Source organism: Ixodes scapularis, unplaced genomic scaffold, assembly GCF_016920785.2.
Source record: "Ixodes scapularis isolate PalLabHiFi unplaced genomic scaffold, ASM1692078v2 PGA_scaffold2__306_contigs__length_199485367, whole genome shotgun sequence".
In the NCBI taxonomy this organism is placed as follows: Eukaryota; Metazoa; Arthropoda; class Arachnida; order Ixodida; family Ixodidae; genus Ixodes; species Ixodes scapularis.
Window position 1 is genome coordinate 18,958,040 of NW_024609857.1, and position 16,148 is coordinate 18,974,187.

Below are 16,148 nucleotides of genomic sequence, written 5' to 3' on the forward strand. Positions count from 1 at the left end.
AGTTAAAAATCAACTACGACCTGTACCTGTTCGGTATGCGGTGCTAAGGTTGGGTCGTTGAATCCGATGATTACCCAAGCCAGCATTAGCGTCACCATGTTTGCCAGGAATATTGGATTCAAAAGCAGCCGTCTCAATTCCAAATTTTGTTTAGGAGCTTGAGCGTCATGAGCTGTTGGGGGAACTATAAATAAAAAAAATATTACGTATGCCAACTACACTGTGAAGTGACATACGTAACCATGGTGTAAGATGATTCTAAGGCTACATTTTGTTGTAAACATTTTCGCATTCTTGCATTTATATTTTTTACTAATAAGCAAAGAACACAGCTGATATAAATTTATTTTTGATCAAAATGCTCAGCACAAAATCAAATTTGCTCGAATTTGATATTCACTAAATATTAGTAACGTAAGCTTGTAAATCCACCATGAGAACTGTTTGGAGCCTCGAAATTCAAGCACATCGCTTTCACTTCGTAGATAGCTTTTATATAATTATAATTTGAGAAACTGTATAGACTAACTACTTGATTACTTTCTACTGAAGGTTTCTTTACGCATCAGTCTTTGAAGCCCAAAATCTTGATGAACCTGGTAACAAGCAGGGTGTGTAACCAACGAGCTGAATTATTTATCAAATTCGATTGTTGCAAATGTAAACTAACCTGCGAGCCGTTCTTTCGGAGTCACTCCATTCCGTGCAATGAATGGAAAGGGCAGAATTTGGAGAATGCCGACTACAAAAAACGGCAGTGGAAAAGCCCACAGCTGCAAAGACAATGCACACCACTTTTAGTCGGTTTGCCAACACCATTTTAGATTGCAATTTTTTTTTGTTTCATAGTGCCAAGTAATAACCATTTCTTTTTAAATAAGTGTAGAAGTGTGGTTTATCTCCCTGAAACATGTTACTTGTGAGCTCTCCGCTAATACTTTGTTTCTATGTTGAAGGCCATGTGGCATATATTCTACAAGGGCATGATTGTCCAAGTTTTAAAATTTGGTGAGCAGAGTACTCTACCTGTACCTGTGAGTCGATCATAGCATAGCTGTCTAAGAGCATTTTACGGTGTTCGGTCGATTTAAATTTCTGATAAAACCTATTAAAAACAAAGTCAATCGTCAAATGGAAATTTAATATCTTTATGTCAAAACATTGCCTAAAAGGATGAAATTATTTCTTGTTATATTCAAAAACTTAATTTAAAAAGAAGGTCTCTGGGTTATAAGCTTAAAATAAAAATTTAAAGTTTTTGCTTTACGTAACAAGGGGGCCACCACGACAAAGTAGCAAAGTCACTTACGCCAATCAGAGCGCCTCCTACGATTGGACCTACCATGAGCCCGACACCGAAAATGGCTTCCATTATCGCCTGTAAAAACAAAGGACCGTTAAAATACCTTTTTGCAGGATTAAAGCCTCAATCTGAAGTTATAGGCAATTTAGTAAGACAAAGCACTGCCACAGAAATGAAACCAAAGCAAAAAGGTAGGAAAGCCGATAGCGTTGACTTTAAAAATATTCTCTATAGAGCAACTACCATACCGACATGAACTTGGCATTGAAATGCCAAAGGGCATTTAAAGACAACTTTTCACCTCAGTTTGATCATTAATACGGTCCAATCACGAGCTTTTAAGTGTCCGTTTTAAGAAATTGGAACGTGTATATGTGGTCTTTACCTAGAAATATTCGCTTGCTTCAAATACAAGGAAATACCCAATAAGAGCGGCAAGGTTTTTATTCTTCGAATTTAAAACATTGCAGTCCGTAAGTGCATATTACTCGCTGAAGGTATTAAACTTTTATTCCTGATTTTTATTGGGACATCGGCGAGGATAATGAAAAAAAAAACATGAAGGAGAACAATTTTGATTTATTAATTTCCTAAGAATTAATCGAGCGATTGATGTACTAAACAATTAAACGTTCAATTCACCTTGAAATAATTTTACATTTCTAGAAATATCTTCTTCGGGCTAATAGTGCCGCGTTATACCGCTTAGAGTATTTTGAACCACACTCGTAACCAGTTAAAAAAATTCGAATGAACAAAATCGGACGAAGTATATATATTAATTTTGAGGCAATTAATATCAGCGGGCTAGATGTCATTTATCAAATAATATCTGGCCCAAAAAAAGTTCGATAGCATACTCACGATGAAATTTCCTTTCTTTGTTGAGTATAATAATGTTGCAGCTGCATACATTGTTATGTTCTGGATGATCATCGAGAATCCTCCAATTAGCATTGCTAGTATTGACAACCAGAAAAACACCTTCGCCGGTATCCAATTAAGTGTCCTGAAGACCAGAAATATTTAGTTCGCAATTAATGTCACGACAGTTGAAACTATGTGCACATTCGCACGAACGCCACCGTGCTGGCAGCATTGTAGTGACGTTTTATGATGTGAAGCTTGGTAGGGGCGGTAACGAAAAGTGGCTGACGCAGCTTAGTCGTACTCGCTGCTCGTTTACCATGTGCTATCTGTCGGTCGCTAGGAAAAAGAAGCACTACTTACTATGTATTTATATGTTTGTCTATTTGAGCTGACTGATCTTAAGATTAGGTAGGTTTCTCTTTTAGTGTCCTGACGTTTTAGGGAGCCCGAGCATTTCACCAAACATTCGTAAGATTGAACCTAGTAAAAAAGCTGTGCCACCTATTAGATACGAAGGTAACGCTTTCCAATACGCAGATTTATTCTCAAGCTGGTTTTTCCTTGTTACAAAAATGTAGGAAAACAAACTAATCGAAGTTTATCTTATTCTATTAAATAACAACTCTTTTGACTGCCGTAATTGCGTGTCCTGAGATAATCATGGCGAATCGCCGAAGAAAATATCGCACAAGACGGAATATTTCAATCCCTAATGTTCTTCGCGCTAGGTATACAAACAATTTACTTTATCAACTGTACATATAGCCCCCTATTTATACCCTGTGACATCGCATATGATGGCATTGTTATTAGAGATAGTGGTTGTATTTTACATTTTCTTGTGGACAGTAAAGTATGCGATTCCATATTTATTGAAATGTCTTTCGTAGATAAATTGATTAGGCGATGTGAAATATTATACTTTTTAAACAAAGTGTAACTGTATTGTTCTTCTATCTATCAAAAGTCTCGTTAAGAAATACCGAAGTTAGTGCTGTTATTTTTTTTATATCAGTGGCACTGCCACCTCAGTTCTTTATTTTTATATTAAATAATATATCTGTTTATTGTACAGTCTCCGACAGGTTAAAAAAAGACGGAATGTGGAGAATCCTGAGCACAGTATGGTCGCTTCTCAATTTCACGGAGATTCGAATTACAGAGATTTGAATAACAAAAATACGTATCTTCTATCTTCGTAACTTTTAATGTGATATCAATGATAAGCGTGATGATATTAATCTACGACTGGCCTTTTAGAAGCTTTCAGTGACTTCCTTTTTGTAGCCCTTCAGTTGCCTGCGGCATGTATACAATTAACGGTAATAATGAAAAAATAATATTAAAATATTTCCATTTTTTACGACCAAGCGACCTTCACATATTGTTTTGTTCATTCGATGTTTGTCATCAATATTGCTTAATGCTATAAAAATATAAACCACCTGAAGGAAAGTGCCGAGCATACGTACAGTAAAGTTCCCCAGGACACCTAAAGTTTTTTTTTTTTTTTTGTATTTTATAGCGTTTTCAAGGTACATGTTTGTTCGGAAACTAAAATTTAAGTACCGAAGCAAACGTCTCAAACAAACCTAACATTTGGACCTCTCTGAATAACGTTGCGAACGGCGTTGTAATCAGCTTCTTAATTTAACCTTAAAGTACCTTCCTCAGCTGTTCTATTTTTACGGCGTCACCTGGCGGCAAAAATATCTGGAACCGAAATCGTCAGAGGAAATCAATGTAGGTTACCCGAAAAGCCCACAATAGAGCAGCGTAAGGCATTGGCCAATGAGGTAGGTTCTAGTCGGCGAAAAACAGCTTATCTGCAAAACAAAGAAATAGGAACATAACAAAAAAACAAATGAAATTATAGCTGGTGAAGTGCCGGTAATCGCGGGCAAAGTAATACATTCAAAAGCCTGTTTGAGGACGGGTAAACGTTGTAATGCATTGGCCGTCACGTGAGGATAGCGGACGTTCACAAGAAGAACGTTGTGTCCCTCGTCCGGATAAGTTAAAAATAAAAAACACGCTGATAGATAAGTCATAACACTATTGAGAATGACCATATAAGGTGTTAAGAACTGGGGGAAGAACAGGCTGGGGACAGGGTTTGTGCTATAATAGGACGATGTTTTAAAGAGACATTATTTGATGGAAGTGTTCGATGGTAAGTCTAATTATGTCTCTTCCACACGCGTCCCCATGTCCCCCCTTAGAGCCACGCTGACGTGACGCTGTTGCGTCACCGGTGGGACCCTGGTGTGATTGGAGGTGGCTGTTTGTGTCGATGAAAATGAGGTCCAACAGCGCCAGTCATTGGCCCGGGTTTATGTTTTCGCAGCAGCAGCTTCTCCCGATGTTAGAGAAAGAGGAAGATGAAGACCCTTTGACGTTAAAGCCCCTTTATCATGGGAAAAGTGGCGCCCTTCATTGTTGTGGAACTGCCCTAGACACATGCCGCGCGCCACTTCTGGTAAGAACATGGCGTCTGAAATCTAGCTCAGTGCTGCGCTGTGCCGCCATGATCTTCCCAAGGGCTTCACGTTGCACGTGACTCGTGCATCGGCGCACTTTGCGCTACATTTGAAACATGAAAGGGCTTTAGTTGACGTTGATTATTTCGGCTGATGTTCAAAAGCTTTGGTTCCGGGTCTTCAAGAGGGCCTCTGTCGAGCGATGGTGTTGCGGACCGTATCTGTAAGTACATCGTAATTTGAGCACGGCCTCGCCAGGGTGAGAAAAACAACTTTTCCGGAGGCAGCGTGGTCTCTTTCAGAAGTACGAGCTTCCAACTTGCTGATAAAAAGACCCCAGGGGCGCCGCGTTTGACAAGCACCTTGAACAGACCAAGGAACAGAGACCGAGACAGCAGGGAACACAGACACCAGACTCGAACCCCAAAAAGCAGCTAAGCCTTCGTTCGGTGTGTTCCTGATGTGCCCCTCACGCATTTTATTATCGAAAATATGTATTTTACATGATGCTGATATTTTAAGTATTATTAATAAAGTGTTCTGAAAGGACGGCGTTTTCTCATCGACAACACAATGCGATCGTCAGACAGAACCAAACCTAAAAGGGCAGCTCCGGTCAAAAAGAAAACCAAAATAAAATGACTGGTATCTCTTTAGTGGTACGAAATAGGATCACATCCGAAATATTACGTCAAAGTGAAGCCGAATACTCCTCTAACATTTATTTTAAAGATGCGACCAGCTGCGCTTCGTTTTTTCCACTATAAAATCCCACACGTTTTGCATTTTAATATTAAGGGTAGTTTTAAATGTTTCTGAAATTTGATAAAGCTTTTTAGCAGCTCTTGGAATAAACATTTCAAGTTCTCTAGCAAGCTCCATGAGCTCCTTTTTTCTTAGCTCGACAGACCCATCTCGACACTGAAGTAAGTCAAACGATACTATCATATTCTATCAAAACCCTATGTTACTTAACTTTTAAAACTACAAAAATATGCACTTCAAAACTAACTCGACATAAAACCTGTGCTCTTCGCGTTTTATGGCACACTGCACTCAAGATACCTTTTTCAAATATCCACAGAAAGTTTTCCCAGAAGCTTCTTCCGATGTTGAGCTAGTCTTTGGCTCAGAGGAATCCAAAGGGAAAATCGCAACAGGGCAAAATAACGCACGAATGAAAAGTTATATTTAAATTTTCTTTGAACGCATGCCGGACTGCTTCTCAATCTAAGGGTTGTCACGGTAGCTAACAGGCTGCACGAAATTCGCCGCATGCGTAAAAACAATTTTCTCGAGAACTGGTTCCTCTCCAGAACCAAATACAGTGGGTCGTCGAGAAGCGTTAAACCTCAATCAAACGATAAGCATTTAAATTGAACTTCGCCTTGCGGGCGTTAAAACCTTTTCAAATTCCTAGAGGCAAGCACATCTTCGCCAACCTTGGAAGGATCATGAAAGCTCAGCGGCTCGTCAAAATTCGAGCCCCATTCTCGCAAACCTCGACCGCCCTATTTCTGCCTTTCCGCCCGTCCCATCAGCCAGATGCCAGCGACGACGTTCCGATGCCCGAAAAGGACCAGGCATCATTGAAAGTTGAACCTCGAGCCAGTCTCAGGGCTCTCAGGGCAACGCCTCCTGTACTAAGGGCCCTATATTGCGCTTTTTGGACTCCCATGACGACTAGGGAGAAAGAAGTGACGTCAATAACGCAGCAAACGCAGATTGGATGTTGATTGGTGAGAGTCGCTGATGACGAATTCCGCAGAAGAAAACAAAGAAAAAGTGAGCTTTGGTTTCTTCTGCGGAAATGCGTCACCAGCGACTCTCACCAATCAACATCCAGTCTGCGTTTGCAGCGTTGTTGACGTCATTTCCTTCTCCCTACTAGCTGTAGGACTGGGACTCCAAAATGCGCAACATAAGGCCCTAAGATGCCTGTCAGATGGCTCACTCTCCCATTGCGGCCGGTCTGCCATCGTGCTGTAGCCAAACGCCACGCGGTGGCGCTCGCCTCTGACACTATTTTTTCGGCTAGGCACGAGCATGGCTCGGAACCGCCCGGTTCAAAAGAAACGACTACAGCATCACCATCATCATCACCATCAACTCGCGCTAGGCGCTCGGCCATCTCGGTATGGTGCCTGGAACGCGTCTCCGACTGGTGCGTTTACCGCGGCCAAAAAAGTGCTCCCTCGATTTCCGCCTGATGACGTCATAGAAGTGTCATGCTGTCGCCGGTCGCGACCCTGGCGGCGTCCTGACAGTTGTGGAGAAATGGCAGACGCCTGTTCTGCAGCAGGTCGCTCTCCACTGTGAAAGTTCACGGAAGCTAGTGCAGCCGGAAGTTGGGACGCCTGGGACGCCCTGACGACAGCAACACTCGAGTTCGCTCGTGCTTTTCGCCAGCATTTCTGCGGCGAACCGCCAGGATCGTGACAGGCAACAGCATGATACTCCGGCTTCTGTGACGTCATTTGTTGCCACTTGGGGACCACTTTTGATGTATGGGCGGGATAGGACGCTAAACACACCAGTCGAAGACGCGATCCAGGCACCATAATCTCGGTGCGGCTGGCGCGGCCGGCCGCTCGCAACTGAGCGCTGATTTTATTTAATTTAGCATAAATTTTAATTTTAGTTTTTGGTTTACGGTTTAGCTACCTATTGAGAGAAAAAATATCAGATTATTTTCCATGGCCATAGTTCATCGTACTTAAAGAAGACGAAGACGGAAGTGTCATTATCCCGAAGAGTTGTTAGTCAGCGCTGCGTAACTGTGTCTGCTTTTGTGTGCGTGGACTTGAATAACTGTTTTTCGGGTGTGCTGTTCCCCCTGTACAACACAACATCATTCATAGCCTTTGCGGCGCCAAGGGAAGCAGATGTAACCGGCTCGTTTTGCGCTGTTGATGCTAGCGATGACACTGCGCTATTCGATTTGAACCACTATTTGCACACCCCTACTGGTATCACAATAGCAGACGTCAAATCTCCTGCGCTGTCACGGCCGCAATAGTGTCAGTTGGCAGCGCATCCGCGGTCGTTTCGGTGAGGCGGAGGAGGAAGGAGGGAGAGGGTACGCAAGGACGCTCGCCGCTTTTATGACAGGCATCTTAGTACAGGATTAAAAGCTTAAAAGGCGCGAACAAACGGCGAAAAAAGACACACGTATGACACGGACAGGCGCCTTTTAACCTTTTCCTCCTGTTTGTTTGCGCCTTTTCACCTTTTAATCGATATGAACCAACTTGCCCCAACCAAAGTTTTAGTAGAGGAGGCGTTGCTCAGGGGCGTTCGACGCCTGCGGACACATCTTCCTCGGCTGGAAATGTGGCTGCTGCGCTCATCCGCGTAAGGCAAAATCCCACCGCTGGTCACCAGTTGTTAAGGGCTGGGGGACAGGCAGGCTGGAGACCTGGTTTCGGCTATAAGATGATTATGTTTTAATTAGACGTGATTTGATGGGCGTTCAAGGGTAGTCTCATTCTGTCTCAACCGCGCGTGAAAAGTAATTGCTTTTCTTGTATGCTTAGACAGCATTGAAGTGTAGATAAGGTGTGAAATTTAGCCAGTGCAGTACCACCGCTAACCTGGCGCAGTAGTGAAACTCACGACGGCCAGGGGGGGGGGGGGGGGGGGGGGCGAAGCCAGGAAGTTGTGCAGCGCAAGCTTTCGCTCCACGCTCCGAGCTGAGAGGCGTAAGCCCACTAAACCACCGATTCTCCTTGTCGCGTGTGTCCGCGAGCCCCCCTTAAGTATCCGCGGTTACGCGACGATATTGCGTCACCGACTCGATCCTGCTGTTATTGAAGGTGGCTGTCGGCATTCATGAAAATGAAATCCAACAGCCCCTGTCATTGGCCCCGGACGTTTATGTCTTCCCAGCAGCAGCTTCTTTTGATGTTAACGAAAAAAGAAGACGAAGACCCACTGACGTTGGCTACTTGGGCAGGTGTTCAAAGGTTCCGTACCTTCGAGAGGGTCTCCGTCGAGTGACAGCGTTGCTGGCCATCCCACTAAGTGCACCATACTTGGAGCATGACCTCGTCGGGGTTAAAAACATAAGAAAGGGTCACAGATTTCAACCTATCTATATGCTGATTAAACGTTCTTCTTTGTTCACCGCCGTAGACCTTCCGATAATCGCCATCTGCGCACTTCCATCTTTGGCTATAGTCATTTCCAAAAATTGCTTTCTGCGCGCTGCCATGTTTATCTGCTGCGCTGTGGAACAGCATCTGAGCACTGTTGTACGGTGCATCAGACCCTGCGAATCCGTCCACAGCTGAGTGACTCAGCATTTTTGACCCGGGTGATAAGCGATGGAAAAGTGTATACTGGGCTGTAGAACGGGGGTTCTGAGCATGCGCAGCGGCTCTCTTACTTGAAATAAAAGAGGACGCGCATGTCTCCAAGGCATTTTTGGACTCGGCATTTTTCGCTTGGGTGATAAGCGCTGGAAAGGTTTTTACTTCGTTGCCACCTAGGTTCGACAGCAGCCGACACTACAATCAGATGGAATCAATCGAGCAACGTCAGTCGAGCAACGTCATGGCGCTCATCGTCAAGTTGCGCTTTGTGTGACTGGTTTAGCCAGTGATAGTAAACTCAGCGACAACGAGCGCCATGACGATGGACTTGCGGGCGCTGCTTCATTGGCTACTTCGCATCGTAGCGTTGTCTGCAGCCGGACCTAAAATGTGAAACTGAGTATAGCTCATCAACTACAAGACGTGGCTGATTGTGATGACACTAACGCTTCGTGATTTGTTCCTTGGCATTCTTATTCATTCTTTTTTTTTTTTTTCATTTTGAGTGGACCTCAAACAGCATGACGTTTTTTTAGTGGTGCACTTTCTAGATTATTATGTAACAGCAGAAAAAAATAGGAACAGGAAGAAAAACTTTAGAACAACACGATATAATAAAACAAAAGTTCAAAATCGACGCGCGTTGTCAAAATGATCAACGCTATACTTTTCGCAGCAATATGTTCGCATTTGTTATACGTTAATTGTAGCCGTGTGATATGTTCTGCTTTATGCAAATCAGAAGAATAAAGCATTGAATGCGATCTGCAAGAAATCTGAGGAACGCGTAAGTACGCACCTAAGCGATACAGATAAATCAATTATTTTATTAACGACCTCGTGCCCAAATTTCAGATCATGTCTCATTTTTCTGTTATGCAATGCAATCGGTTTCATAAGTCTTCATATTTTTTCATAACTGCAGTAATAATCAAAATAAATGTAGCGATCATAAAGTACATGAAATAACTTTCTTTGAAAACGCTCGGGGATACATAAATTTTTAACTCCAATACTATTCCACACCACCGAGGCGTGTTCACTGCGACTACGCACGAGGGAGAAAACAAACGTAAAAAGCAAAATCAATTAAAAAAATTACTAGTTACACATGCAAAAGCTCCCAAGACTTTAAAAGATGGATTCGTTATAGCAATGACATGGTGATTAAAATTAAATTCAGGATCCATATACACTCCCAGATCTGGAATCACAGAAACACGAGGAATAGCGTTGTCGTCTAACGTATAAGAAAAGCTCACAGTATCAGGCTTTTTCAAAAATGATGTTCTTTTTGTCTTCGCCTCATTCAAAACAAGGCTACTCAGAGAAACACCACACTGAAATTGAATTTGCATCACGCTATAGACGCTCACAGTCCTTTACCTGCTTCGCTGAAGCTGTCGATGACTACGCTAATTGGGATTCCTTAATCGGCGTAGGAAATAAAAGGATAGGTGTATGATTAAATCAAAAACTGTTAAAAAAAAAGGTGTGGGCAATTATGCTATATTAAATTACAGGAACCAGCATTTTGGAACAAAACCAATTTTAGATAACTTTCTGTTCTGTATGTCCAAGGTTTCGGGTGTTTGTTCTGCATCTTTAGCGCGTACACACACCACGAAACTAAGTAAGTACATATTTCGGTACTGGATACGATTTACCAAAAAAGCATCTAATTTATAATAAAAAAATAATCAAATGATACCGGCATGACCGTTTTTCTACTCTTCTGTGTTTGTATGTGTATAAAACAGTCAGCAAGTTTCTTACATTTGTATTTACACCGTGTATATATTTCGAATAACAATGAAAACGTCACTGGAAAAGCGAGACGCTGTTAACTGCAATCGTAAGCTTGTGCTCACCATTTTATTCATAGAAACAGATCCCATGAACATTCCAATTTTCATCGCAGAAAAAACAAAGCCGCTTTCCCAGGTTGCCAGACCCCGAGCAGTTGCCTGGAAAAACACAATCACAAATTAAAGACTCAGAGGTAACTGCGCGCCGGAAAGACAGTGTGTTGTTTTTCTTTGCGCTGTTTTAGTCACCACACAATGTTCAGAGTTTACATAGATGCAATTAAATAAAACTCATTCTTTATTTTTCTTGCATAACGAATAATGATCGGTTAGATTTACTACTCCGTGAGAAGAAAACGCACTGGAGCATATGGTATAGTTTGTTGAAGCGTGAAATACTTACAAAAGCCAACTCTCTGTTAAGGAGGATACTGCAAAACCTTCTGTTTTGAGGGCCCCAGTTTTGTGGCAAATTCGGCAGAAGGGCTGTATTTGCGACGATCAAATTTCGCGTACACTAAAGGCTGGAGTTCAGCTCTCAACAATTAAAAGAATTGCGTGTTCTTAAAGTTTGAGAGTTTTGAAAATGCGCGAAGTTGGCGAAGATGAGGGGCTCGCGAACACTACAGCTTTAACATTACACACTGAAAAAATCCTAGAGCGTCTACTTTCCCGCAAAGCGTTCAGGAGAGCGAATCGCTACAATTTAAGAAGAAAGATCGTCGAATAACGAGATTAAAAACGTTTCGATTTAAAAAGATAGCCAGACCTGTTGCACTGTGAATGATATAACTTCATGCGAAGTGCCGCAACGAAGGCCGTTAGTTTATATCTAAATATATTGTCACAAGCATGGACGAGAGGAAGCGGTACTCCGTATTTCTAGAAGATTCGCTTAAGCGTATCCCAAATTTTCGACACTCTAACGTTCTATGAAAAAGGTTCGAGATGCCGAGTATAATAGATAAGAAGGCCAACATGGGCCTTGGCGAGTCAGTCTCCGCCAGGGTGTAAGATAGACAGGTGGGGAAACGAGAGCCGAATGAGCGACCGGATTGTGTCCCCCTCGGGTTTCTCTTTTTCTGTGGCGCCATCTATGTGGAGCACCGCGAACTCTCGCTCCGGGTGGGCGACCGGTGGCGACCGGCTAAACTGACGGAGATGATTTCTCGTGGATTCTCAATGAAGGAATGTCGTGCTCTCAGTTTATTTTGCGTACTCTCCCTTAAAGTTCCATGCAAATTCGATTCCAATTTTTTTCCTCTCGCCGCAGCGCCATCGGGGGTACGCGCAAGCAGACGAGCACACAATCCGGTCACGGCGCTGCGGTAGGGTTCTATGGGCCGTTTCCCCACCTGCATATCTAACACCCTGGTCTCCGCCTAGTTTGGCGCTAGAACATTCTAGTTCGAATAATGAAAAAAAAACAGTTAGGGCGCAGGCGAGCTGGTGTAAGTTTACCATTTTTTAGACCACCTGAGACTGGGTGGAAGAAACACGACGACGTCTCAATGTTAGAGATGCAGAGTGTAGTATATAAGGAACCCAGTGTGGCCTTTGTGAAGTGACACTCGCGCTAGCCAGGTGTCACGTCGACACCCCGATGCTTGCTAGTGCTTTCTCGACGCTCGTTCTTTCGTTCAGAAATGTCGCGCATTAAAAAAAGGATCGACAAGTGTAAGAATGAGATAAAGGCACAATCGGCGAACTTGTGCCAGAGGGAAGAACGAGAGTCGTGAAAGGAGCAGCGAGCGTCGGGATGTCGGTGTTAGAGCTGGCTAGCGCTAGAGTAACTGACTCGGCGAGGCCACGTGGGGCTTCTTTTCTATTACACTCGGTACCTCGAAAATTCGGCCTAACACGTTCGAGCGTCGAACTAGGGCGAGACTGAGTCGGCAATGCTACGTAGGCCTCCTTATCTAATACACACGTTACCTCAAACAGAAGGTCTAGAATGTTTGAGCGTCCAACATATGGGTAAGAGTAAAGCTAATCTTCTAGAAGTACAGAGTAGCATTCCCTCTCGGCCTTGCATGCGGCAATATTTTCAACCTCGTGATTCGCCAAACCCCCCAATAGATGGCAGCGATTTACTGAGAGAACTGTTTTGCATGAAATTAAACGCTCCAGATTTCTTAGATTCTATCTGCCCATCATTAGGGCAACACAGATTAATTGGCTGGGCCCAGGTTGTTTCAACGTAATCGTGGACACCGCTGGAAGGAAGCCATTTGCACTACTCTATATGTTATTAAAATAATATTGGCGCCTATGATTACGATTTGCCAGGGTTCCTATAGATCAGCGGTGGCCGGGCTGGCCTGGCCTAAGAGCAGCAAAAGAAAAAAAAAGAACACACGCACGCACACACTAAACTTCCAAGAGTTGCCTAGAAGAGGAAAGGCAGAAAAGAGTGGAAGAGGGGGGGGGGGGCGGGGGGGGGGGGGGGGGCTCCAGGCGTTTTTATAGAACAAGAAATTAAACTTGGACTTCCAAGAGCAGCCTTCGAAGAGGAAAGGCAGAAAAGAGTGGAAAGGGGGGGGGGGGAGGTCTCCAGACTTTTTCCAAAAGCAAGAAATTAAACTTGCTCAGCTACTTTATATAATTTGTGTCAAAAACAATTTTGTGCTGCTGCTACAAAATAATAATGTAGCAGAAGCACAAGATTCTGAAGCCGCAACCTGTCTTCCAACTTAGAACGCGTTCCTTTTCTTTTATTGTGGAAGTGCTCGTATGACTGAGAGGAAAGCGTCGAAGGCGGGGAGGGGGTAGGGAGGGCGTTAAGTTTATTGGGGAGACGCGAACCGCACTTTATAATAATAATAATATAATCGTTTATTTTCACTCCAAAGGAGTGTGGAGAGCAGGGTAAAAAGCTGCAGTTGCAGCTTGACAGGCCCCTGCCCCCAGCACTTGATAATAGAGTACACAATAAAATTCAACTAAATAATCACTCAAAGCATAGCAGAACATTTAAAGTCTAACCGACGAAGAGGTAGAGTGACAATAATACAGACATAAACACACAAAAATATATATATACCGGGTCAAGTAATAATCAAGTAATGATAATGCAAATATTATAACTGGTGAATCAGCATAAATAACACACAATACATGCAACACGCCATACATACACACATACATACATCACATACATGCCTACATACCTAGACAAGTAAAACATTAGGTGATGAAATTGCAGACATCATGATGCACAAAAAAAAAAACAAAAAAAAAACATATACAACAAGGTCACATAAGAAAAATACTACAGCGAGAAACCATATAAGCATAAAGAAAAATTCGAAAACGTCGTATCAGTAAAATATGAAATGGGGCTTCAGGGACTGTATTGTTGATGTTTCGGGTGTAATGTTTTGTTTTGCGAGGATGTTAAGGAGAACAGGCAAGGTATGAAGTATAGATTGATATCCATACGAGGTTCTGACGGTTGGTATTTTTCCGTATTTCGGGCTGTCTTATTTTATACGATGGTATGTGTTTGATTCGATTAAATAGTTGTATCAGTGGTGCGTTGTTCATTGTTACTGCATTTTTGTAAAGGGAAACTAGTCTGAAATCATGCATTTGTAACACATTTATAATATTTAATTCATTAAAATACTTACGAGTTGATGTAAACCCTGGAACGTTAGTTATAATACGTAGAGCCCTTTTTTGTGCGAGTAACTTTAACATGTTCTGATTTGTAGTTGTTCCCCATATGACATGACAGTAAGTGAGAGTCGGCAGGAACAAAGAATTATATAGGAGTTTTTTTGTGTTTTGTGGCAAAATATGTCTATGTTTATTCATCAAGCTATTAAGTTTGTTTAATTTCATGCCAACGTCGTTTATGTGTTGGTCCCACGTAAGATGTTCCGAGAAGAAAAAACGCAGAGCTTTAATTTCCTGAACGAATTCAATATTATTTCCGCCCAAGCAAAGATTTGTAGACACACTTGCTATTTTATTTCTGGGTCTAAACAGTAAGGCCTTTGTTTTATTAGGGTTAATTTTTAAGCAGTTCAAGTCAGCCCATATTTTAAGGAAGAGAGAAAATCGTTAGCAGAAACTATAAGTTTATCGGGGTCAGTGCCTGTAAAAAACAAGGTTATATCATCAGCCTATGGTATTCACTGTACATCGGTATTGATATTGAAAACGCGATTCCTATAAATAATAAATAATAGGGGCCCCAAGATGCTGCCTTGTGGGACGCCTGATTTAATATCCTCAGTAGATGATAGGAATGAATTATGAGATACGCACTGCTTACGGTTTAGGAGATACGATTTAATTAGTGATAACATTGTTCCACGAACACCATACATGTCAAGCTTAGCAATTAAGATGTTATGATTCAAGTGGTCAAACGCCTTAGAAAGATCTATAAAAATGCAGAGTGAAACCAGTTTTTTTTTCAAAAGCTTTAATAATTATCTCTTTCTGCTTTATGAGCGCCATCTCAGTCGACATATTTTTCCGGAAACCAAACTGTGAATTAGACAACAACATATACTTGTTAAAAAAGTTAATTAAGCGTGAATGAATGATTTTCTCAAGCCCCTTAGAAAATACAGGAAGAATAGAAATAGGCCTATAGTTGGAGAGATTATTTATATCGCCTCCTTTATGAATCACGGTTACTTTAGCGGTTTGCATTCGTAAGGAAAGGTACCTGTTTCTAACACTAGATTAAATATGTATGTGAGTATAGGGGCAAGTAAATCTAATACGTATTTTATTGGCTTTATTTGTAAATCATCCATGTCACAAGATTTACTGTTTTTTAAGCTATGAAACGTATTGACAACCTCGTTTTCGCTTGTGGGAAAAGAGAATAAGGAGTCACACGAGCATGAGTGGTTATGTGATTTCCAGTCAACACAGTATTGCAAGCGGGGACCAAATTCACAAAGTAGTTATTAAAAGCACCGGCTAAACTCTCTCCATCGTAGTCTGTTCCATTCAGAATTATTTTTTGGATGGTCGACTCAGCAACTGGGTGCAAAACGTTTCTGAGTCGCTTCCAAAAAATATCTCCCTGTATAGTTTCGTTAAACTGTTTATGATAGGAGTTCCTTCTTACATGTTTTAACTCTGAATTTAATTTATTTCTGTAACGTTTATAATTTTCCAATGATTTTATGTCCTTTGTTTTAATAAAAGTGCTAAATATCTTGTTTTTGATATTTATTTTTTTGCAGTAATTTCGCGGTAATCCACGGCTTACGGGATTTTTTATTTTTATTTCCTTTTTTTACGGAAAATTTCGCTTATATATTTCGACAATGTTATCAATGAACTTGTTATATGCTGTGACCACAGTTTCCTCGTTCGAAATGTAGTTCCAGTCAGCGCAACCAAT

At 41.9% G+C, this 16,148-nt stretch overlaps 1 protein-coding gene across 10 annotated transcripts in view; it reads right to left on the reverse strand.

Moving 5' to 3' along the window:
* The window catches only part of LOC115331628 (MFS-type transporter SLC18B1), a 35,948-nt gene that overhangs the window by 13,450 nt on the left and 6,350 nt on the right, over nucleotides 1-16,148 (reverse strand). For all 10 annotated transcript variants that reach the window (XM_040504014.2, XM_042291746.1, XM_040504013.2 and 7 more), the window contains 6 exons: nucleotides 10,838-10,933; nucleotides 3,926-3,999; nucleotides 2,168-2,312; nucleotides 1,310-1,378; nucleotides 671-773; nucleotides 27-184 (listed from right to left, as the gene is read on the reverse strand). In XM_040504014.2, the coding sequence (XP_040359948.2) occupies nucleotides 27-184; nucleotides 671-773; nucleotides 1,310-1,378; nucleotides 2,168-2,312; nucleotides 3,926-3,999; nucleotides 10,838-10,933 (645 nt within the window). The remainder of the gene's footprint in view (nucleotides 1-26; nucleotides 185-670; nucleotides 774-1,309; nucleotides 1,379-2,167; nucleotides 2,313-3,925; nucleotides 4,000-10,837; nucleotides 10,934-16,148) is intronic.